At 38.9% G+C, this 24710-nt stretch overlaps 1 protein-coding gene across 1 annotated transcript in view; it reads right to left on the bottom strand.

The window, feature by feature from the left end:
- The window catches only part of SLC30A8 (solute carrier family 30 (zinc transporter), member 8), a 70715-nt gene that overhangs the window by 17130 nt on the left and 28875 nt on the right, over positions 1 to 24710 (bottom strand). The window contains exons 3-6 of the mRNA XM_006830827.1: positions 22966 to 23112; positions 17286 to 17439; positions 8288 to 8438; positions 3573 to 3678 (exon numbers count right to left, since the gene is read on the bottom strand). Of these exons, the coding sequence (XP_006830890.1) occupies positions 3573 to 3678; positions 8288 to 8438; positions 17286 to 17439; positions 22966 to 23112 (558 nt within the window). The remainder of the gene's footprint in view (positions 1 to 3572; positions 3679 to 8287; positions 8439 to 17285; positions 17440 to 22965; positions 23113 to 24710) is intronic.

Genomic DNA, 24710 nt, shown 5'->3' with positions numbered 1-24710 from the left:
TGAAAGCAGAAAATATTAGAAAGATGTTTATTTGTGTTTTATTGACTAGGCAAAGGCTTTTGACTGTGTGCATCATACCCAACTATATGGAGAACATTGCAAAGAATGGGAATTCCAGAATATTAAATTGTGCTCATGTGGAACGTGTACATAGAACAAGATGCAGTTGTTGAAACAGGACAAGGGGATACTAAATGATTTAAAATCAGGTAAGGCATGCATCAGGGTTGTATCCTTTCAATACACTTATATAATCTGTATGCTGGGGAAATAATTTGAGAAACCGAACTATGTGAAGATTAACATGGCATCAGGATGGAAGGAAGACTCAGTAACAACCTGTGATGTGCAGATGACACAACCTTGCTAACTGAAATCTAAGAGGACTTGAAGCACTTTATCATGAAGATCAAAGACTAAATCCTTCTGTATGGATTATATCTCAACATACAGAAAACAAAAATCCTCACAAATGGACCAATAAATAACATCATGATAAACGGGGAAAAGATTGAAATTATCAAGGACTTCATTTCACTTGGATTCACAATCAACATTTATGAAATCGAATGATGTATTACAATGGGCAACTCTCCTGCGAAAGACCTCTTTGAAGTGTTAAAAACCAAAGATGTCAGTTTGAAGAATGAGGTGTGCCTCACCTACCCATGATGTTTTCATTTGCCTCTGATGTGTGTGAAAGCTGGACAGTGAATAAGGAAGACCAAAGAAAAACTGATGCTTTTAAATTACGGTGTTGGTGAAGAATATTAGATATATCATGGACTTCCAGAAGAATAAAGAAATCTGTCTTAGAAGACGTATAGCCAGAATGCTTCTTAGAAGTAAGGATGGTGGCATTTACTTTGGATATGTTATTAGGAGGGACCAGTCCCTAGAGAGGATATCATGGTGGGTAAAGTAGAGAGTGAAGGAAAGAAGATGACCCTTAATAAAATGAATTGACAGAGTGGCTACAACAATGGATTCAAACATAGCAACAATTGTGAGGATGGCACTGGGACCAGTGAGTGTTTCGTCTGTCATATAAAAGATTGCTATGAGTCCAATCTGACTTGGCAGCACCTAACAACCACAATAATCCTACAACCACACTGGAGGGTGACTATTGTACTTAATCTTTTGAGTAGAGACTAATTAAGGGTCTCATCTAAAGTTCCACAGTTAGAAACTTGCATGAGCAGAAGTAAGTGTGAAAGAATGCGCTCTCCCAACTATATGATGTGTCTCCCAAGGCTAACTTAGTCAATAAGGACATAGTCTAAAAAGGTCAGAAACCAGCAGCTCTTCAAACATTTTATGCCCAATTAAACTAATAAAATCACTAAACTATAGAAGTGGGGATGGAGTTAAAGTACAGGCAGAAGAGAGAATTTCTTGATTGTATGAGTTTTGCATGTCATCTATTCTTGACAAATGAAAGGCCCATGGATCCAGAAAGAGATTTCACAAGACCAGGAAAGTGTCCAGGACTGGACTCTGGCTGTGGGGAATAATATTAATAAGTATACATACTTACTCTTTGCCAAAAGAGGGCCCAAGAAACGTCACTTCTTCATGAAAGCCTCTGTGATCATTGTTTTCCAGTCAGGTCAAAATCCCCAATAAAGGATTCTTTTATGTAGTACTTGTTATCGCTTTTGTTGTTTTTGTTAGGCTTTAGCAAGTCAGTTCTGATTACAGCAACCCTGCACTGGACTGCAAACCACAAGGTCAACAGTTCAAACCCATCAGCTTCTTCTTGGAAACCCTATACAGGATTGCTTTGAGTAAGAACCGACTCGACAGCACTTAACAATAATAGCAACTGGATTTCTGGTATGGCACTGTATGATAAGTACTGGACTGCAAACCACAAGGTCAACAGTTCAAACCCACCAGCTGTTCCTCAGAAACCCTACAGAGCGTCACTATGAGTCAGAATCAACTCAACCGTCACTTAACCAACAACAACAATGTACCAGAGAACAAAACACTATCCCGTCTTGCGCCATCCCCACAATTGTTATATTTAAGTCCATTGTTGCAACCATTATACCAATCTAGCTCATTAGGGAGCGTTCTCTTTTCCAGGAACTGGTCTCTCCTGATAACAGGTCCAAAGTACAAGAGATGAAGTCTCGTTGTTCTCAATTCTAAGGATTCTGGCCATACTTCTTCCAAGACAGATTTGTTGGTTCTTCTGGCAGGCAGTCCATGGTACTTTCAGTGTTTTTCACCAACACCATAATTCAAAGACATCAATTCTTCTTCAATTTATCTTGTTCATTGTCCAACTTCCACATGAAGATGAGGCGATTGAAGATATCATGGCTTGTGGAAGGTGCACCTTAGTTCTCAAAGTGATATTTTTGCTCTTTAACATTTTAAAGAGGTCTTTTACAGCAGATTTTCCCAATGCAATGCATCATTTGATTTCTTGACTATTGTTTCCATGGGGGTTGATTGTGGATTCAAGTAAAATGAAATCCTTGACAACTCCAAACTTGTTTCCATTTATCATGATGTCTTTTGGTCCAGTTGAGAAGATTTTTATTGTCTCTGGATTGAGTCGAAATCTATAGTTAAGGCTATGTAGTCTTCGATCTTCTTGAAAGCACTTACTAGTGCTTCAATCCTTTCTGTTTTCAGTAAGCAAGGGTTTTTGTTGTTGTTGTTGTTAGTTGTTATAAGTCAGCTGGGGCCCATGGCAGTCATATGTCTAACAGAACAAAATGATGCTCAGTTCTGTAGCATCTTTATGATCATTGGTAGGGTTGATTCCATTGTTGTGGCTCAAGAAGGGTTTCCCTCATTTTCACTGCCTCTTTATTTTGCCAACCATGATGTCTGTTTCTAGCAATTGGTATTTCCTGATGCTTTGTCCAAAGTAAGTAAGCTAAAGTCTTGTCCTTGTTTCTAAGGAGTATTCTGCTTGTACGTCTTCTAAGACTGATTATAGCACTTACTGCTGTTCTATTTCTGGATAATCATTTAAACAAGCTCTTTCTCCACTTCAGTAAGTATTAACCCAATGAAGATAGAGACGATCTCTGCTTTGTTCAATTCTGTAACTCAAGCTACACCCATACTGACTGCCACAGAGTCACAGCACAATGGATATTGGGTGAATAAAGAAATAAGGGATCACCTTGCATTATTTCACTGTAAGAAACAAGTGACTAACATGCTAAATTGTAATGCTTCCTAAGAGGTAGATTTAGTCAGTATTTCTTAGGAGTTTTCCAGGAATTTTTGTATTTTAAATATGAATTATTTATTTTTGTGGTATTTTTGTGTTAACACCTTTGATGTATTTATCTTGAGTAATTATTGTTGTTATCCTTTACACTATTATTTAGCAGTTGCTGGAGGAAACATAAGAGCCAGTTCTTTTTGTTTGTTCCCATATGAATAATAATCAATTCTTTATTTTCATAAAAATTCCCTATCTGTTTAAATTTTCCTCATAATATAATTTAGCAGTAAGCATGCCTTGGGCATTCTCTTTTTTGATCATGGGAAAGAGGAAATATTGATCCTGAGAAGAAGAAGAATAAACTCACTCTTACCTTCCATAAGTAAGATGAAAAGGTCCTTTAAGATAGTGATGGTGCTGGCCAAAACCAGGATGGAAAAGACAAATGTGCAGATTGGGTCTGCTATTTTGTAGTCTGGCTGGAAAATACAGGGACATTGGTTAATTCAATTTATGCTTCTCATGTATAAAGACAGTTGGAGAAAACAAGTAACTTTCCTCCATCTTTTTCCTCCATTACCCTTTCACCCTCCTAATATTCCATTCAGCTCATAAGCAAGGTTCTCTTCCTAATGATTCAGGAACCAGTGTTCTTGATACCGTTAAACTACCAGTGACTAAAGAAGGGAGACTTCAGGAGATACTCTCCTCATCATTTGTGAACAAAAGGTAAAATTCTCAAGAGGCCTAATTTATTGTTGTTGTTTCATGCCATGGAGTCAGTACTGACCCATAAAAACCCTAGCACAACAGAACAAAACTCTGCCTGGTCCTGTGCCAACTTCAAAATCATTGCTGTCTGAGCTCATTGCTGCTGCCACTGTGTCAATTCATCTCGTTGGGGGTCTTCCTCTTTTTCTCTGACCCTCCACTTTACCAAATATGATACCCTTTTCCAGGGACTGGTCCCTCTTGAGAATATGCCTGATGTATGTGAGACAAAGTATGGCCATCCTGGTTTCCAAGGAGAACTCTCGCTATACTTGTCCAGATACAGATTGGTTTATTCTTTTGGCAGTCCATTGTACTTTTAATATTCTCCTCTAACACCATAACTCAAATGTACCAATTTTTATACATTCTTCCTTATTCACTGTCCAACTTATGCATGTATATGAAGTTATTGAAAATATCATGGCTTGGGACACGAACACCTTAGTCATCAAGCTGATATCTTTGCTCTTAAACACTTTAAAGCGGACTTGTGAAGCAGATTTGCCTAATGCGATATGTCCTTTGATTTCTTGACTGCTGCTTCCATGAGTGTTGATGACTGATCTGAGAAAAATGAAGCATTTGACAACTTCAATCTTGTCTACATTTATCTTGATGTTATTTATTAGTCCAGTGGTGAGGATTTTTGTTTGCTTGACATTGAGATGCAACCTGTACCGAAGGCTATGGTCTTTGATCTTCATCAGTAAGTATTTTAAGTCTTCTTGGCTTTCAACAAGCAAGGTTGTATCATTTGCATATCACAGGTTATTAATGAGCCTTCCTCCAATTCTGATGCCATGTTTTTCTTCATAAAATCCAGCTTCCTCGATTATGTGTTCAGCATACAGATTAAATAAGTATTGTCAAAGAATACAACCCTGGCACATACCTTTACTAATTTTAAACAATTCAATGTTTCCTTTTTTCTGCTCGAGCAACTGCCTCTTGGTCTATGTAAAGGTTACTCATGAGGACAATTTAAGTGTTCCAGAATACTCATATTCTACAATGTTGTCCATAGCTTGCCATGATCCACACAATTGGAAGCCTTTGCATAGTCAATAAAGCACAGGTAAACATCTTTCTGGTTTTCTCTATTTTCAGCCAAGATTCATCTGACACCAGCAATGATATCCCTTGTTTCACATCCTCTTCAGAATCCAGCATGAACATCTGCATGTTGTCTGTCAATTTATGATTGTAGCCATTTTTGTATTATCTTCAGCAAAATTTTACTTGCGTGTGATATTAATGATACTGTCCAATGATTTCTGCATTCCATTAGGTCATCTATCTTTGGAATGAGCACAAATATGGATCTCTTCTAGTCAGTTGGCCAGGTAGCTGTCTTCTAGGGCATTTCTTGACATAGATGACTGAATGGTTCCAGTGCTGCATCACTTAGTTGAAATTTTAAAATTAGTATTCCATCAATTCCTGGTGCCTTGTTCTTTGCCTATGTCTGCAATACACCTTGGACTTCTTCCTTCAGTGTCATTGGCTCTTGATCATATGCTACCTTTTGAGATGGTTGAAAATTGAGCATTTCTTTTGGGTATGGTGACTTGTGTGTTCCTTCCATCTTCCTTTGATGCTTTCTGCATCATTCAATATTTTACCCATAGAATCCTTCAATATTTCAAGTAGAGGCTTGAATTATTTTCTTCCATTCCTTCATCTTAAGAAATGTTGGGAATGTTCTTCCCTTTTGCTTTTCTAACTGCAGGTCTTTGCACATTTCATTATAATGTTGGACTTTGTTTTTCAAGCTGCCTCATGAAAATTTCTGTTCAGCTCCTCAGCTTACCTCCTCATTTCTTCCATTTGTTTCAGAGTCTCTTCTGATATCCATTTTGGTCTTTTCCTACTTTAACTCTTTCAAATTAATAAAATAGAAGTACAGAGTGATGAAAATGTGCACAATTATACCCATGATGTCTAATGACTTCTAGGCCTTAAATATGTTGAGGAGAAGAAAAGGTATAATTAACTCAGAAGTTGCATGAAGGTAATATACAACTAGACCATGGCTTGGGATCAGTTAGCTTATCTCCTCTCCTACCAACACTTGGGAGTCTTTGTGTGACACTGTGGGTTAATGTGCTGGAGTACAAAGTCAGCCTGAACTGTGAGGTCGGCGATTCAAGCTCAACAGTCACTCTTCGGAAACCCTACACTGGGACACTATGGGTTGAAATGACTCAGCATTTAACAATAACACTAACCAATACTTGAGACACACATCTCTGATACACACCTAAAGGCAGAAGCCAAGGCTGCTTTCTTTATCTCTCTTCAATGAAGATTATGGCATCAGGTTGAATTTTCTGCTATTTTGATGAACTGCTTTACCTCAGATGCATTTGTAGTGATTTCAGTGAGCATTGGTCAGAGGCCTATCCAGGAAGTATTCCCACTTTCCGTTAACACCTGATGTGTGTGTGTGTGTGTGTGTGTGTGTGTGTGTGTGTAGGGGGTTACTTTCCACCCATTTTGAGCAATTGTGATAGGACAGTGAATCAGGTGATCTATACTTCTCATGTGCAGCAGCAGGTAAAGACCCAAACGAGGTCAATTAGATACCCTTTCTTGGAAATATGAATCTTTGGCAGAGTGACAAGAACAGAATAACATCAATTGGTCACATAAATTTAAGCATAGTGACTGGGCAGAAGGTAAAATGTCCATAAAACGAATTGCCCATATCTCTGTTCTAATTTCTGTTGAATGTAACATCCAAACTATTTCTGCCAATAAATCTTTTTTGATTAAGTGAGTCAAAGATCTTTTTCTGTATTTACAACCCCAAAATGCTAAGGTAATCAAGATTCCATTGTTGTTCATATTAATTCCATGGCAGAAGGAATTGATTTTTGAAAAAGATGGTAGCTCTACAGTTAAAGACATAGCTTTTAGAAATTTGGCAAAGTCAAAGATTGTAGGGTTTTATTTGTTTCAACAATTGTAGGCTGTATACTCTCTTTTAAACTAATATTAGAGGGTCAACTTTTTATTACGTAATCCAATGTTAGTACATTGGCAGGAAACTGCCATGAATTCAAGCCCTTTTCACAAGAGGATGTAGAACAAGGGATGTCATTGTCAATGTCAGATGGATCTTGGCTAAAAGCTGACAATATCAGAGAGATGTTTATTTGTGCTTTACTGAATATGCAAAGGCATTTGACTGTGTAGATCATAACAAACTATGGATAACTTTGTAAAGAATAGGTATTTCAGAAGACTTCACTGTGCTCATGAGGAACATGTACCTAGACCAAGAGGCAGTTGTTCAAAAAGAACAATGGGATAATAAATGGTTTAAAATCAGGAATGGTTTTCAAATGGTTAAAATCAGGAAAGATGTGCACAAGGGTTGTATCCTTTCAGGTTCTATTCTTTCACCATATTTATTCAAACTGTATACTGAGTAAATAATCCAAGATGCTAGATTATATACAGGCAAGAGAATTGGAGGATGACATTAATAATCTGCATATGCAGAAGACAACACCTTACTTGATAGAAGCAAAGAAGAGTTAAAATACTTACTGATGAAGATCAGAGTCTCCATTCTTCAGTTTGGATTGCACCTCATTGTAAAGAAAACAATAAATAATATTGGACCAATAAATAATATCGTAATAATTGGAGAAAAGATTGTTTTCAAAGATTTCATTTTACTTGGATCAACCATCAACACTCTTGGAAGCAGCAGTCAAGATATCAAATGATGTATTGCATTAGGCAAATCTGTTGCACAAGACCTTTTTAAAGTGTTCAAGAGCAAAGATGTCAGTTTTAGGACTAAGGTGCACCTGATCCAAGTCATGGTATTTTCAATAACCTCATATGCGTGTAGGTGGACAGTGAATAATAAGAAAGACAACAGAAGAATTGATGCATTTGGATTATGATGTTGGTGAAGAATATTGAAAGTACTATGGGCTTCCCGAAGAGCAAATAAATCTGTCTTGGAAGAAGTACAGTCAGAATGACCCTCAGAGGTGAAGATGGTGAGACCTCCTCTCATAGTTTGGTTATGTTCTCAAGAGGGATCAGCTCCAGAAGAAAGACAATGCTTGGTAAAGTGGAAAGTCAACAAAAAAGAGAAAGACCTCCAACAAGATGGAATGGCATAGTGGCAGCAGCAATGGTCTCAAACATAACAACAATTGTGAAGATGTTGCAGGACCCGGCAGTGTTTCATCCTGTTGTGCATAAACAGGGTCCCTATGAGTTAGAACTGACTTGACAACATCTAGCAACACCATAATTACTATGAAGGTAGCTAAATTGAAACCCACTCACCTTAAAGTAGATAATAAGTGCACCTGTTAGCACACTGACGCTCTGAAACAGATCACCAAGAGCATGTATAAAAGCTGTTCTGACACTGGCATTGGCTTGTGCTTCCTTATGACTGTGTCCAGGCCACCCTTGATGCAAAATCACACTTAGTCTGAAACAGAGAATAATGTTTTTAGTAATATTCACTGTTAAAAATCAAAATGCTATATAATAGAGGAATGGACATTACCATGCATTACCCAAAATGGTGGATGTTGAAATATTTATGTTTTAAAATGTACTATTTTAGACTATTATTTGAACACAGTGTACCATAAAATTCTGAAATTTTTACACAAGGCCAGACTACTACAATTCATCTCAGTTTTCCCATTAATTCACCTAATGGTACTCTCTTTCATGCTAAACTGAGGAAGCATCGCTTCTTAGATAAATGCTAAGTATTTGACCATGAAGATGGGTGATATCATTTACAGAGTGTCCACTAAATGCCAGGCACTGAGTAAGGCATAAGGTAGAGCTCTGGTGATGGTTATGTGCTGTGGAGTCAACTCAGACGAGTAGTGATCCTGTATAGGGTTTCCAAAGTTATAAATCCTCATAGGAGTGGAAAGCTTCATCTTTTCCCCACAGAGTGGCTGGTAGATTTAAACTGCTAATTTTTCAGTTCGTAGCTCAGATCCTTAAAGTAGAGCTTTGGTGGGAGGCTAATTAAATGTACGGGTTTCAAATGTAACAAGCTGCAGTTAGGAATGATATAAAATAAAAAGTAGTAAATTTCAACAGGGTTGGATTTTTTAATCTTTTATTTTGCCTAACTATGTTAATTTCCATAAGAATTTAAAATTTGAGTATCTCCCAATGTCCAATAAATAGAAGACCATGCTATGTACATGTGGCTACTTATTAAGAGACTAAAATATATTAATGTATTATAGATGAGAGTTCTAGTGTGGCACCGTGGGTTCATGCACTGGACTGAAGGTCAGTTTGAAATGCAAGATTAGAAATTGAAGCTCATAAACTGCTCCTAGGAAACCCTGTACAGGGTCACTATGAATCAGAACCAATTCAACGGCTCTTAGCAACAACATTATAGATGTACTTGTAAATGTACATATACTTGTATTGTCAAATATAGTACTTCCTGTGGAAGTCAAAGTGATAAGTTGTCACTTTTATTAAGTGCACAATTCTATTTATACCATCTTAAGAAGTACTAGATAAAAAATGAACCTCTTCACTGATAGCCAAAACAGTGTTTTGCCTAAAACCTTTTATGAACCTTTGTGAATAGAAATTAACAAAACAAACTCAATTGGTCAGGACCACATATTTCAATCTATCTGCACACAAATTGTCTGTTAAATCTCATTGCATCACCAGAAATTGGGATGATTGTTACCCACCAATACGTGATCATTACAAAGTGTTCCGTTCTCAGTTTGTTTTTGTTTGAGTGGAAATTCTCCCTAATTACACAAAAGTAAACTAAAACCCACTGCCATCAAGTTGAGTCTTACTTTGTTGTTGTTGCTGTTAAGTGCCTTTGAGTCGGTTCCGACCCATAGCGACCCTGTACAGGGTTTCCGACGGTGTAAATCCTTACGGGAGTAGAAAGCCTCATCTTTCTCCCGCGGAGCGGCTGGTAGTTTCGAACCACTGACCTTAAGGTTCGCAGCCCGATTCGTAACCACTACGCTACCAGAGCTCCTTACTTACAGCTCCCTAAATTAGGAGTTGTCAATTAAGTTCTTGTTGTTGCTGGTTGTCCTGGCAACTCTCTTCTGACCCTTTGTAGGGCTTCCAACGAGCAACTGGTGAGTTTGAACCTCAGACCTTGTGGTTCAAACTGCCTTTCAGTCCAGTGCTTTATCCTAAAGTGTCACACCATTTAAGGCTGCTAAGACATTCTAATATGGTCATGTGTGCTCACCACATTGTTATGCATTTTTTACTTTGTTTTATTGAAAATAAAATACCTATGGACCATATTTCAGACCCTGTTAAATGCTTGAGCTATAAAGGATAAAATTAGACATGGCCCTTCCCCAGTGGAGTTTTCAGTGTGTTGGAGGAGACAGAAATTAAATAAAGACACAGATAAATATAAAATTCTGTAATAAATTCTACAATGATCTAGGATTATGAAAAGTACAACAGGAGAGTTTGAATTAGGTAGTAAGACATAGCAGTTGAGCTGTATTTAAAAACCAGGAGTAAATTATCCAATAAGCAAAGTAAGCATGGGCTTACTTTTGCTTGCTTACTAATTCAGAATGAACACTTTCACATGTGTTTTACCATATTTGTGGTTTAAAAAAAAAACAAAAAAAAAACATGTGAGACTATTTACTACAAATTAGTAAGGACAAGCAAGCCCAGGCTTACCTTGTTTATTGAACACTCCATCCCCATCAGGGACTGTAAATTTGAAAAGAGGGTTTGGTTCTGTAGGAAGAAGCTATGGGGTTGGGATAGAGATCAATGCTAATAATACCTAGCAGCAGAATCTCTGATGTGGTGAAAAAATGTGAAACTGTTCACTACAAAGTAAGCACAAGTAAGCCCATGCTTACATTTTTATTGGGTAATCAATACAGTTTCAGGCAGAGAAAATTCATTATAGAAAAGTCCTAGGTCTCTGTCTGTCTCTCATCCTCACCCCTCTACTAGAACTTTCAGACATGACTTTGTTCCCCAAATTATGGCTCTGGTATCTCTATATTCAGACAATACAGCCTCTAGCAGACTTGGAATTTGCAATCTTAGTTCTTCAATAGAACATTATAGTGAGAAGTATCTTCATCTATAAACAAACACTTACTTGTCCAGGTAGTGCAGAGTTTCTCAATCCCTTTGTCTTTCTAAGGGTGAAAAATATCAACAATGATAATGTCAAGGGTCAAGAGGTGCTGCTGTCACAAGAGAGGATTTGGGTGGATGTATTTAACAAGCCAATTTGATCATGGAGGGTCCCAGATTTATGTGCCAACTGGCTGACAAATCCATGTTTTGGTAGCTCTGACATATATGACTCTCAGAAACTTATATTTTTATTTTCTGGTACTTTTTGAACACATTGTTCTCTTTATGTAAAGATGATGTTATTGACTCCTAGTCAGGGAGACATGTGATCTGGGTTGTCTTTTAGTGGCGATAAATTTGCATTGATCTGCCCACACTTTCTCTACCAGCGCCAATGTGAATCACAATTTAGTTAACTGGTTAGAGATAGGGATCTAGTCAGTGACAACAGGTCACACACCATTCTTCTGCTTGGCTCTGAGGCTTACAGAATGGATCCCAGACTGAGCGGTGGGAATATGAGACCAGGGGTATAAGGATATCTGACTTGGGAGCTTTGTCGTAGTGCAGATGATCAGTTTTCCTTTCTTCTATTTTTATAGGAGCTCTGGTAGTTTAGAGGTTACAAATTGGGCTACTAACCTCAAGGTCAGCAGTTTGAAACTACCAGCAATTCCGTGGGAGAAAGATGAGGTGCTCTGCTCCCATAAAGATTTACAGCCTTGGAAACCTTGTGCAGGGTCACTATGAGTCGGAACTGGCTCCACGGTACTTACCAACAACAACAATTTTTAAAGATTCCATTGTGCCCTCTCTTGAAAACTATTGTTTAAAATTCTATTCTTCTATCATTGTCTCCATCCTGATCGTGTGTAAACCTTCCTTGTGTTGTTGTTGTTAAGTACCTTCAAGTCGGTTCCAACTCATAGTGACCCTGTATAGGGTTTCCGAGAAGTGGTTGGTGAACTTGAACTGCCAACCTTGCTTGTAATTAATTTTTTTTTACAAGATAGATGGACAATGCATCTATGTATTTGCTGTAACTAATTACCACAAATCTAATAGCTTCAAATTACACAGATTTATTGTTTTATAGGTCAGAATTGATCCACAGAGCTGTACTCTCTTTGGAGGTTCTAGGATAGAATGCATTTAATTGCCTTTTCCAGCATTTAGATTCCATCTACATTCCTTAGTTCATGCCTACTTCCTTAATCTTCAAAGCTATCAGTGTAGCATCTTCTTTGTACTCTAAACTCGTGTCTCCTTCTTATGTGATTATATCAGTCCAAGTCAGATAATCCAGGATAATCTCTTCACTTCAAAAACCTTCTTACACACATTTAAAAATTCTTTCTTGTCATGTAAGATAATTTATTAAAAGATTCCAGGAATTAGGATATGGACATCTTTGGGGAAGCAATTCATCTCTTTATGATAGATGGGTAAATGAATGGATAGATTGATATAATATGAAAGAGAATGGGAGGAAGGAGGGAAATAGGGGAAGAGAGCAGATGGGAAGGGAAGGGAAGGAAAGAGAAGGAAGAGAAGAGGAGAGGGAAGAAAGGAAAAGAAAAAAAGCCCTCAGGCATCATTGCCCAGAATTAGTTCCAGGAATTGATGGAATACTGTCTCTTAGTTCTCTAATGCTGCTATGATAGAACTGCCACAAGCGGATGGCTTTAACACACAGAAATGTATTCTCTCTATGTTTAGGAGGCTAAAAGTCCGAATTAGCTATCTGACTCTACATAAAAGTCCTTGTCTTCTTTCAGCATGTGTAGACCCAGCATTCTTTAGAGGTCTCGGTGTGTCTTAACATCAATCTTCACCTGGATCTAGGAACTTCACAGTGCAAGGACCCCAGGTAGAAAGGATGCACTTCATTCTCGGCTCTTCTTTATTTGTGGTAGTAGCTCCCTCTCTTTCTGTTCATTCCTCTCTCATTTTATCTCTTGTAAGATCAAAGGTGTTAGAGAAAACACTCCTGGGAAACAACCTTATACTGGTTAAAGTTCTGATGGCATTAAGGATATTTCAGCCCACCCTTAATCCTTTTATTCAGATCACATCATAGGGAAACACCATATAACTGCCACATTAATTCATTACATAACTGTTAAACCACTGAGAAGGATTCCTGGTGTGGCGCTATGGGTTAATGCATCAGACTGGAAAGCCATTTGAACTACTAAATCAGCAGTTCAAGCTCACCAGCTGCTCCTCGGAAACCCTATACAGGGTTGCTGTGGGTCAGAACTGACTCAACAGCACTTCACAACAACAACAAACCACTGAGAATCATGACCCAGCCAAGTTAACACATACATATTATTTGGGGGTGGGGAAAGTGGAGGGGAGAGGGTCACAATTCAATGCATGGTAAATACCAATTGAGATGTTTCAACAAATGGATGCAATGCTGGAAGCAGTCTATGCCCACAAAATTTGGATACAACCAACCAACCAACCAACTGGGAGAGATACATAATTGTACCTAATCTAAATGAAGATGACCCAACAAAATATGGAAATTGATGAATACCATATCTCACAGACTTTAGACATGTTATTAGGAGGGACCAGTTCTTGGAGAAAGACTTGATGCTTGGTAAAGTAGAGGGTCAGAGAAAAAGAGGAAGACAAATGAGATGAAACGACACAGTGGCTATAACAATGGGCTCACACAGCCATGATTATGAGGGTGACACATGACTGGGCAGTGTTCCATTTTGCTGTCTGTAGGATCACTATGTGGCACTGTAGGATACACTCTGGATTGCAAGATCAGCAGCTCAAACTCACCAGATGATACTTAGAAACTCCATACAGGGTCACGATGAGCCAGAACCAACTTAACAGCACGTAACAACAACAGGGTCACTATGAGTCAGAGCTGACTTAACAACACCTATCAACAACAACATAATTATTATCACACACAAGTAAAATTTTGCTGAAAATAACTAAAAAATGATTGCAGCAGAACATAGACAATTGTTGTTAGGTACCATTGACTTAGTTCTGACTCATAGAGCTCCTAGGCACAACAGAATAAAACACTGCCTGGTCCTTCACCAAGCCCATTACTGCTGCCGCTATATCAGTCCATCTTGGTGGGAGTCTTCTTCTTTTCCACTGACCTTCACTTTACCAAGTATGATATCCTTCTCCAGGAACTGGTTCCTCCTGGCAACATGTCCACAGTATGAGACATGAAGTCTTGCCATTCACACTTCTAAGGAACATTCTGGTTGCACTTCTTCTAAAACAGATTTGTTTGTTTTTCTTGTAGTCAAGATTATTCACCAAAATTTTAATTCATATGCATTGATTCCTCTCTGGTTTTCCTTATTCATTGTCCAATGTTCACATGTGTATGAAGCAATTGAAATTACCAGTTGCATCTTAGAACTAACACTGAATAATATCTTTGCATGTTAACACTTGAAAGAGACTTTTTGCTGCAAATTTGCGTAATGCAATATGCCCTTTGATTTCTTGACTGCTGCATCCATGAGTATTGATTGTGGATCCAAGAAAAATGAAGTCTTTGACAACTTCAATCTTTTCTCCATTTTAGCATGATGTTTTTATATTGGTGCAGTTGTGGGGATTTTTGTTTTCTTTACACTGCAGTGCAATCCATACTAAAGGTTGTAGTCTTTCATCTTCATTAATAAGTATTTCAAATCCTCTTCACTTCCAGTAAACAAGGTTGTGCCATCTGCAGATCACAAACTGTTAATGAATCTTCCTCCAATACTGATGCTACGTTCTCCTTCACACAATCCAGTTTCTGTGATTATTGCTCAGCATAAAAATTGAATAAATATGGTGAAAGGATGCAACCCTGGAACACGCCTTTCCTGATATAAAATCATTCAGTATCACCTTAGTCTGTCCTAACAACTATCTCTAGGTCTATGTACAGATTCCGCATGAGCCCAGTGAAGTGTTCTGGAATATCTATTCTTCTCAATGTTTGTTATGATCCACACAATTGAATGCCTTGCATAGTCAATAAAGCACAAGTACATATCTTTCTGGTATTCTCTGCTTTTGGCCAAGATCCAGCTGATGTTATGAGCCAGGTTGCTAACCTCAAGGTCAGAAGTTCAAAACTACCAGCCATTCTGCGGGAGAAAGATGAGACTTTCTGCTCCTGTAAAGATATACAGCCTCAGAAGCCCTATGCAGGGTCACTGTGAGTCGGAACTGACTCCATGGCACACCACAGTAGCAGCCTTCATTCTAAGTCCTCTTCTGAATCCAGCTTGAATTTCTGACAGTTCCCTGCTGATGTACTACTGAAACCATTTTTAAATTATTCATCACCAAAAAATTTACTTTCATATGATATTGATGATACTCTTCAATGATTTCCACATTCTGTTGGACCATCTTTTTATGAAATGGGCACAAATATGAGTCTCTTCCAATTGGTTGGCCAGGAAGTTATCTTGTAAATTTCTTGGCATAGATGAGTAAACACCTCCAATATTGTATCAGTTTCTTGAAACTTTTAAATTTGTATTTCATCAATTTCTGGAGTCTTCTTTTTTGCCAGCTTGGACTTCTTCCTTCAATATCATTGGTTTTTGATCATATGTACCTCTTGAAATGATTGAACATTTACCAGTTCATTTTGGTACAGTGATTCTGTACATTGTTTCCATCTTCTTTGGATATTTCCTGTGTCATTCAATATTTTGCCTAGATACACAAAAATTCTAGTTGGATTCAGGAGTGAACATAGTATGAGGGATACCATTGTTTATATTGAATGGATCTTAGGTGAAAGCAGAAAATACCAGAAAAATGTCTACCTGTGTTTTTTTTACTTCTCAGAGACATTCAGCTGAGTGGATCATAACAAATTAGATATAACACTGCAAAAAATGGAAATTCCAGAACACTAATATGTTCTCACATGGATCCTGTATATAAACCAAGTGGTACTCATTGGAACAGAACAAGGGGATACTGCATGATTCAAAATCAGGTCAGGTTTGCATCAAGATTATATCCTTGCACCAGACTTATTCACTCTGTATAGTGAGCAAATAATCCAAGAAAGTGAACTATAAAAAGAAGAACCTGTCATCTGAATTGGAGACTCATTAACACCTGTGATATGCAGATGGGACACCCTTGTTTTTAAAAGTGAAGAGAATTTAAAGCACTTACTGATGAAGGTCAAAGTTTACAGGCTTTTCGTATGAATTACAGCTCAACAGAAAGAAAACAAAAATCCTCATAACTGGACCAATCAACAGCATCATGGTAAATAAAGAAAACAATGAACATGTCAAAGATTTCATTTTACTTGGATGCAAAATCAAGTCTTATGGAAGCAGCAGTCAGGAAGTCACATGATGCACTTATTGCACTGAGAAAATCTGCTACAAACGACTTCTTTAAAGTGTTAGAAAACAAACATATCCTCTTGAGGACTAAGTTGTGCTGCTTCAATTCATGATATTTTCAATAACCTCATATGCATGCAAAATTGGACAATGAATAAGGAAGACAAAAGAGTCTAGCACAGTCTCTGACATATAGGAAGCATTCAAAATTGCTAGCTATCATGAGTCGATATCAAAATCCTTGCAGCTTTCCTGCCCAGTTTTGCAACTCAACCAGCTTTATTTTCCATTTTAGAGCCATTTGAACATTCTGTTGGTCTCTTCCAACCCCACAATATTATGTTGTTTGTTGCCACAGAGTCACAGAGTCAATTTTGACTCATGGTTACCCCATGTGTTGTAGAAAAAGTCTGTTTCATAGAGTACTCTCGATTATAGTCTTAATGGAAGCAGATCAGCAAGGCTTTCATTCCTTGGGATTATGGGATGAGTTCAAGCCACCAATTTTAAATTATCAGGTAAGCACAAACCATTTGGACCACCCCGAGACCAATCCTATTGTTGTGTACAGTTGAGTCAATTCTGTCTCAAAATGACCCCTTATGAAAGAATTGAACTACTTCATTGGGTTTCTTAGGCTGTAATCTTTACAGGAGCAGATGGCTAACCCGTTTCCCCAGTGGAGCCACTGGTGGTGTTGAACCATCTACCTTTTGGCTAGCTGCCTCGCCACTTAACCATTGCACCAACAGGGTTCTTCACAACAGAGGTATGAAAAAATTCACATGCGGACATGAGAGTGTGTGGGGGTAACTTACATGAGGTTGGCTATCACAGCACAGCCTGAGACAATGATCATCACAGTGGCCTGGATCTGGTAGTCAGGCCGCAGCAGGCGCTCACATGCTAAGTAGACCAGCACGCCTGTCACCATCCAGATGCAGAAGATAGACAGCAGGGAGCCAAGGATTTCTAGGGATTCAAACATACAAAGATACCCACGTTCAATTGGATCAACAATCCCTCTAACTTCCCACAAGTCATAAAACATCGGTGCTTCCCACTCCCCAAAAATGTAGCTTCAAACTAGTTCACTTTGTGATTCACTAAGCAAACATATGGATGGATTTCAGGGCTAATATGAGTCACTTTAATGTTGCATTTATAAACTGCCAGCATCTGAGTTTATTATGCTCCATATCACTAAGCATTTTTCAGCAAATTTTTAACGCATAGTAATTGCTCCCTGCCCTCACTGTTCTCCCTAGGGATTTTAATTTAAACAGGTGTTAAAATGATGGAAACTTATTAGGAGATGAAATAATGAGGCACAAAGAGTCAAATGTGTTTAGAAACTCTTAATTTCACCATAAAACATTTGCAACTTGCTAGTATCAGCGACTTTGGTGGAATAAAAGAGTAAAAAGAGAAGGCTTCAAAGAGAAAAGAAGTATCAGAATAGAGACATTAACATTAATGTTTAAAGACAGGATCTAACGCAACCTTTCCATCACGTAGAATTGTTGTGTTATTGTTAGGTGCCATGGAGTTGGTTGTAACTCACTGTGAGCGACCCTATGGAGTACAGCAGAACAAAACATTGTCCAGTCCTGTGCCATCCCCACAATCATTCCTAGGTTTGAGCCCATTGATTCAAATACAGTACCAATTATCCTACTGAGGATCTGCCTCTTTGGCTGACCATCTACTTCAACAAGCATGAGGTTCTTCTCCAGAGACTGGTCTCTCATGATGATATATCCACTGTACTTGAGACAAAGACTTGCTGTCCTTAATTTTAAGGAGCATTCTGGCTGCACTTCTTCCAAGACAAAAGATTTGTTTGTGCTTCTGGCAGTTCACAGAATATTCAATATTTTTTTTTACCAATACCACAGTTTGAATGCAGCAATTCTTCTTTGGTCTTCCTTATTCATTGTCCAGCTTCGACAGGCAACTGAAAATACCATGGCTTGTGTCAGGTGTACCTTAGTCCTTAAAGTGACGTCTTTGTTTTTTCATGCTTTAAAGAGGTCTTTTGCAGCAGATTTGCTTAAGTGAGATAAGTCACTTGATTTCTTGACTGCTGTTTCCATGAGCCTTGACCAAGTATTCGAGTAAAACAAAATCCTTGACAACCTCAATGTTTTCTCCATTTATCATGATATTGCTTACTGGTCCAGTTGTAAGGATTTCTGTTCTGTTTATGTTGAAGACTGTAGAATATGATTGCTTAATTAGGAGTTCCTTAACACTACATCTTGGAGTCCTAGGGTGGTGCCATAGGATAAGCACTGGCCCACAAAGTCTGTTTGAACTGCAAGGTTGGCAGTCAAATTCACCTGCGGTCCTCAGAAACCCTATACAGGGTCACTATAAGTTGGAATCGACTCAACGACACTTAACAACAACAACACCTTGGTCTTAAACTCTCCTCTTTCAGTTAATCCTATACACTTGGTTAGCTATGTGCCTTGGAGCGAGTTGCAACTCAGAGCAACCCTGTACAGGGTTTCCAAGGCTATATATAAATCTTTATGGGAGCAGAAAGCCTCATCTTTCTTCCACAGAACATCTGGTAGTTTTGAACTGCTGACCTTGAAGACAGCAGCATCTCGTACCTTCTACACTACCAGAACTCCCTTATCCTATATACTAGTCCCCTTTAATGCCACATAATGTAACATATGGGTTTTCTGGTTGTGATTACTGTTTCTTAGATTTCAGTCATTTGCATACAACTTTTATGATTTTTATCATATCCACATGTCAACTGTCTTATTAGCCACTTAATATTTTTTCTTTGAATACATTTATTTTTTTACAGTTAGCTTTATCTTCAACAAAATTACGAGGACGAGTCAGAAATTATCCACACTCCAATTACATTAAATTGTCTGTCCACGTCCATGGTTGATGACAACACTGAACATGCACATTAAATGATTCTGTGGAATAGACAAGTAACTGGATTTGGGGTAAATCATTTGCAAATAAGGCTCTGCCTATGAAACAATCCACTACAGTCTTGGGTTCTGAAAGGTTTGTGTGAGATGGGTATCAAAACAGCTTACAAAAGAGCATAGACAGAAGTGTTTGGATATCTACAAACAAAATGTGGACCGACACTCAAAAGGGGCATTGTTGCTTCTGTTGTTAAGTGCTGTAGAGTTAGTTCTGACCCATAGTGACCCTGTGCACACACCTGGATTCCCGAAAGGCGGTTAAAACTTTCTTAAAAAAAAAAAAAAAAAAAAATGTTACTTAGATAACAAGAAATGAATTTGTCACTATGAGCCTGAAAGTAAATGGCAAATTATGGAATGGAAACATCTTCAATCTCTGACCAAGAATAAGTTCAATAGTAAACCAATAGCTGGAAAATCGATGCTTACCTATTTCTGGGATTCTAAAGGGCCAGTATTGGAGCACTATGAGAAAAAGCGTTCAACAATCAACAGTGCTCATTACAGTGAGATGCTCACTGAAGAGCTGAAGCCTCTGCATTGGTGTTAAATGCAGAAAACTGCTATCCAAGGGTATTGTGATCTTGCATGACAATGTACATCTGCATACCTCTGCCCACACTGTTGACACTGCAAAATCTTCATTTTGAGGTGTTAAAGCATCCTCCCTACAGTCCCAATCTTACTCCACTAGACTGTCACCTGGTTGGGTGCCCTGAAAACAGCCCTTCAAGGACGAAGATGCATCTATGATGAAGCAGTGAAAACAATGATACATTCATGGCTTGCAGCTCAGCCTGAAACATTTTTTAATAAGGAAATATGAAAGCTTGTTGACAGATGGACAAAGGAGAATATGTCAGGAAATGATGTATTTTTATTTTCTAAAAGTTGATTAAAATAAATTCTACAGCCAGAGTGCAGATAACTTTTGATTCACCCTCGTATCTATGAAAATTGCATGTTTGACGTGGTTTCTTCTCTAATATATATTTGTTGTTGTTGCTGTTTTGAAGTGACATCAAGTCAGTTCCAACTCACAGATCCTATATGGGATTTCCAAGAAGCTGCTGGTAGGTTTGAACCACCAACCTTGTAGTTAATAGATATGCTTATGCTACAGAGCCACAAATAGTTACTGTCCATGTGACATTTAAAATCATTCAACTTGCTACCAGTGTACATTTTCACACTATGACAAATGCTGGTCTAGATGGTTAGGGCCAGAGTTCAAGTGCCAGTCATATATGATCTGCTAGGCACTGGCTATGGACCCATTTGAGCCTGAGTTTCCTAATCTATGGAGTCCATGGGTGGTGGAATCGGTTAAATATTGGAGGCAAAATAATATTTTGTATAATAAATTGGCATATAGCAAACAATGAAGAAATATTTATTATTTCATTAGCATAGTCAGGCTATATAAAATTTCCTTTTAGAGAAGTTATATAGATCAGGCCCAAGAATTGTTTATTAATCAGGAAGGGAGATTGAGTTTATAGAAGTCAACTAGTAACTAGTAAATTTCCTACCATATTTTTTTTGTTGTTAAGTGCCATTGAGTCAGTTTCTACCCATAATGATCCTGTACGGGGTTTCCAAGGAGTGGCTGGTGAGCCTGAACCACTGACCTTGCAATTCAAACAGACTTCAGTCTAGTGCATTAACCCACAGCCCCACACCTGGACTCCTAGATTCTGCTAAAACAACATGGTGGTAATTTCTGACCTCTAATTTCACATAGTGACAGAATTGGCAGCAGCAAGGTTGATTCCTATAGACAGGGGTCAGACATGCCTTTTCTCTCCAATCTTGTTACCAATTCAGACATCAGTTTTCCCTCCCACAGCACTCTCTGCTTCTTGGCTGGGTTTAATGATGTATCACAATGGTCACACTGAACCCACAGACAATAATCACAATTAGAGAAGTAAAATGCTAGAATTCAGGATTGTAGAAAACTTAGGATACAGCAGTTTGGTCAGGATGGCCTCTTCATAGCTATACCTGCAGACAGGCCTTTTTACTGGCCTTTGGTCCTTGGCTCTTGGTCCCCATTCCTTTAGACTTCATAGGTGAGCACAGCCTCTGCCTTGCTTGTTACATTTTGGGTAACAAAGCTCTTTAGCTCCACCAATAAGTGCTCAGAGGTACTCCACTCTATCAGAAAGCCTCCTGCCTGAAGGTGCTCAGCTTTCTTGCTCTGTGGACAAGGAAGCCCATTGTGCTGTCTCACATTGTTCCCCTGGTTCTACTACTTCTGTTTCTCTGCCATTGGTTCTCTGTGTCTCTTGCCTTTGGGGTTACAGCTCTGTCTCTGTTTCCTGGGTCTAGTAGGTGCCCAGAGCAGGGGCCTCAAGCTAAAGGATGTACTCTATTCCTGGCTCTTCTTTCTTGGTGGTTATAAATTTCTTTCCCTGGTATTAGCAAAATGACCAATCCCCTCATTAGGGTGCCATACATCTTATTTACATAAGGAGCTCTGATAATGTAGTGATTATGAGTCAGACAGCTAACTTCAAGGTCAGCAGTTCAAAACTACCAGTGGTTCTCCCAAAGAAAGACAGGGCCTTCTGCTCCCATAAAGATTTGCAGCCTTGGAAACCTTATACAGGGTCCCTATGAATCAGAACCAACGCCACAGCATATAACCACCATCACCACACCTTATTTGCATAGTTCTACACCTAGAAGTCATGATTTGGCTCCAAAGTATAAGCACTGGAGTACTAACCACAAGACCAGTCATTGAAACCCACCATCCTCTCCTTGGAAACCCTATAAAATGTCATTATGGACTGACTCGACAGCACTTAACAACAATGATGACATGATTCTAAACTTGAAAAACCACACTCCACACTTGTCAATCCATATGTCGGCATTTTATGTCACCCTCACGCTGCCCTTGGGTCTCCTTCACAATGAATTTCTCAGCGAGGGTGACTCTTCACCTCCTCTTACTTCTCTTCCTCATTGTCTTCATCCTCATCCTCCTTTGTGTCTATTTCTTTTCTTCTCCTTCTCCTCTTTCTTCTTCTTTTAATTTAACTGAGCAAGATATGCAGTTGAGCCATCCTCTGCTATGGACTAAGTGCTGAGATGTGAACAGGAAGGTGCACATTCTACTCCCAAATCAGCTACAAGCAACTCTTCAATCTCTGCCACTCTCTTAGGCTCCCTGTGTCTTACATTACAATTGGGCAGAAGCTTTGCCCATGACCTCTCTCCCAGGGAGCTTAGTAATTCAATGAAGAATATTAAGGCTGTTACCATACCCTGAGACCCTAGAGCAAAAAGGGTACATATTCATGCCCCTTTGTGCAAAAAGTAGAGAGAGTGCCATTTGTTGGCCTATGTTTTGAATAAATGTTGAGAAGACATATTCCAACACAGAAACTGTTTTCTCTGGCATACTAGAGATGTGCCTCTAAGAGATTTCTGAATAAGACTTTGCTTCATACCTTCCATTTTTACCCTTGTTCTGACCACACCACTTCTCTGTTATTATTGCTCAGTGTGTAAACCATACCTATTCGGTGCCATCCAAATGTCAGCCGTTTGGAGGGGGACTTGGATGACAACCACAATGAAAAAAGACTAAGCAGGAAGCTGGTCAGGTCAATCAAGAGGTGAGCAGCATCCGTGATGACAGCGAGACTCCCAGCAATGTGGCCACCTGGGGGAGGCAGAATATTGTGCAAGATTAAGACTCACAAAACTTTACAACAGCGAGGATTTTAGGGTTTGGTTAATTCATCCTTCTAGTAAAGCAATTGAGACCCAGAGAGTAGGTAGGATCAGAACATGTAAAATGTTGTTGTTGTTGTTAAGTACCATGGAGTCGGTTCCGACTCATAGTGACCCAGCACAGGGTTTCCGAGGCTGTAAATCTTTATGGGAGCAGAATGCCTCATCTTTCTCCCACGGAGCCACTGGTAGTTTTGAACTGCTGACCTTGAGGTTGGCAGTCTGACTCGTAACCACTATGCTACCAAAATGGTGTAGTTATATGCCATGGAGTCCCTTCCGACACATCACGACCCTGTGTATGGGTTCCAAGGCTGCAATTTTTAATGGGAGCAGAAAGCCTCATATTTCTACCATGGAACGACTGGTAGTTTCAAACTGCTGACCTTGAAGTTAGCAATCTGACTCGTAACCACTATGCTACCAGAGCTCCTTGAGCATGTAGCATATCAAAGGAAAATCTATTCCTGGTAGATCAAAGGTTGAGATATTGAAAAGTGTGAGTCACATTTGGGGAACATCACAGTTAGGCTGGGCCACTACCATGCACAACAGGAGACCATAGAAAGATGAAGATAGAAAGGTTTCAGTCATATTCAAAGGATTCCATACTCCGGACTGAGAACCTGGATTTCTGTCTGTAAACCAGAGGCCACAATCTGGCCCACACATGTATTTTTAGTTGACTTGTAATCTTACCATCATTTTTACCACTTCATTTTGTTTTACTAACTTATGTGACCCACCTAAGCCCTAAAGCTTTGCGTTTGAAATCACTGCTATCATAGAGGAGAGCAGTAAGAAGATAGGGAGGCACCTTCCAACAGTTTTTTTATTGCAACAGCAATCCAAGCTATGTATTCTTACTTAAATTTTCTCACCATTTGGAGCACTTTTAATGTTGTTGTTTAGTGCAGTAGAGTTAGTTTTGACTCATAGCAACCATGCATAGGGTTTCCAAGGAGCAGCTGGTGGGTTTGAACCACCAGTCTTGTAGTTAGAAGTCCAGAGCTTATCCTACAGCACCACATTAGGCCTCTTACTGTTGTTTTTTTCTGGTTCTCCTTTGAGAGAAAGACTTCCAGCCTTCTTATGAATTGTATTGTGTCCCCCGAAAATGCAGGTTGTCAATCCTAAACCATATAGTCCCATTTAGAAATAGGGTTTTCTTTGTCATGCTAATGAGGTCATATCATAGGATATGTTTTAGCCAATCACTTTTGAGATGTAAAAGGAGCAAAGTAAGCAGAGATGAAAGGAAGCGCAAATCAGAGAAGATTATTGCCATGTGAAGATCACCAATGAGCCAAAGAAGATAAACTGAAAGAGACATACCTGGGGGCTTCAAAATACTTAAGGAAAAATTCTGCTATGTTATAAATCCATTTTTCGATAAATACCCCTCCCATTTTCTGAAGCCCCCTTTATATCTCCCCCAGAGCAGACAGAGAGTCTTCCTCTAGAGCTGGTGCCATGAATTCAGGTGTTGAGCGGTGCAAAGGTTAAGAGCTCAACTGCTCATCCAAC

This window comes from Chrysochloris asiatica, unplaced genomic scaffold (genome assembly GCF_000296735.1).
Source record: "Chrysochloris asiatica unplaced genomic scaffold, ChrAsi1.0 scaffold00001, whole genome shotgun sequence".
NCBI lineage: Eukaryota > Metazoa > Chordata > Mammalia > Afrosoricida > Chrysochloridae > Chrysochloris > Chrysochloris asiatica.
This window is presented reverse-complemented; position numbering and strand designations above follow the sequence as displayed.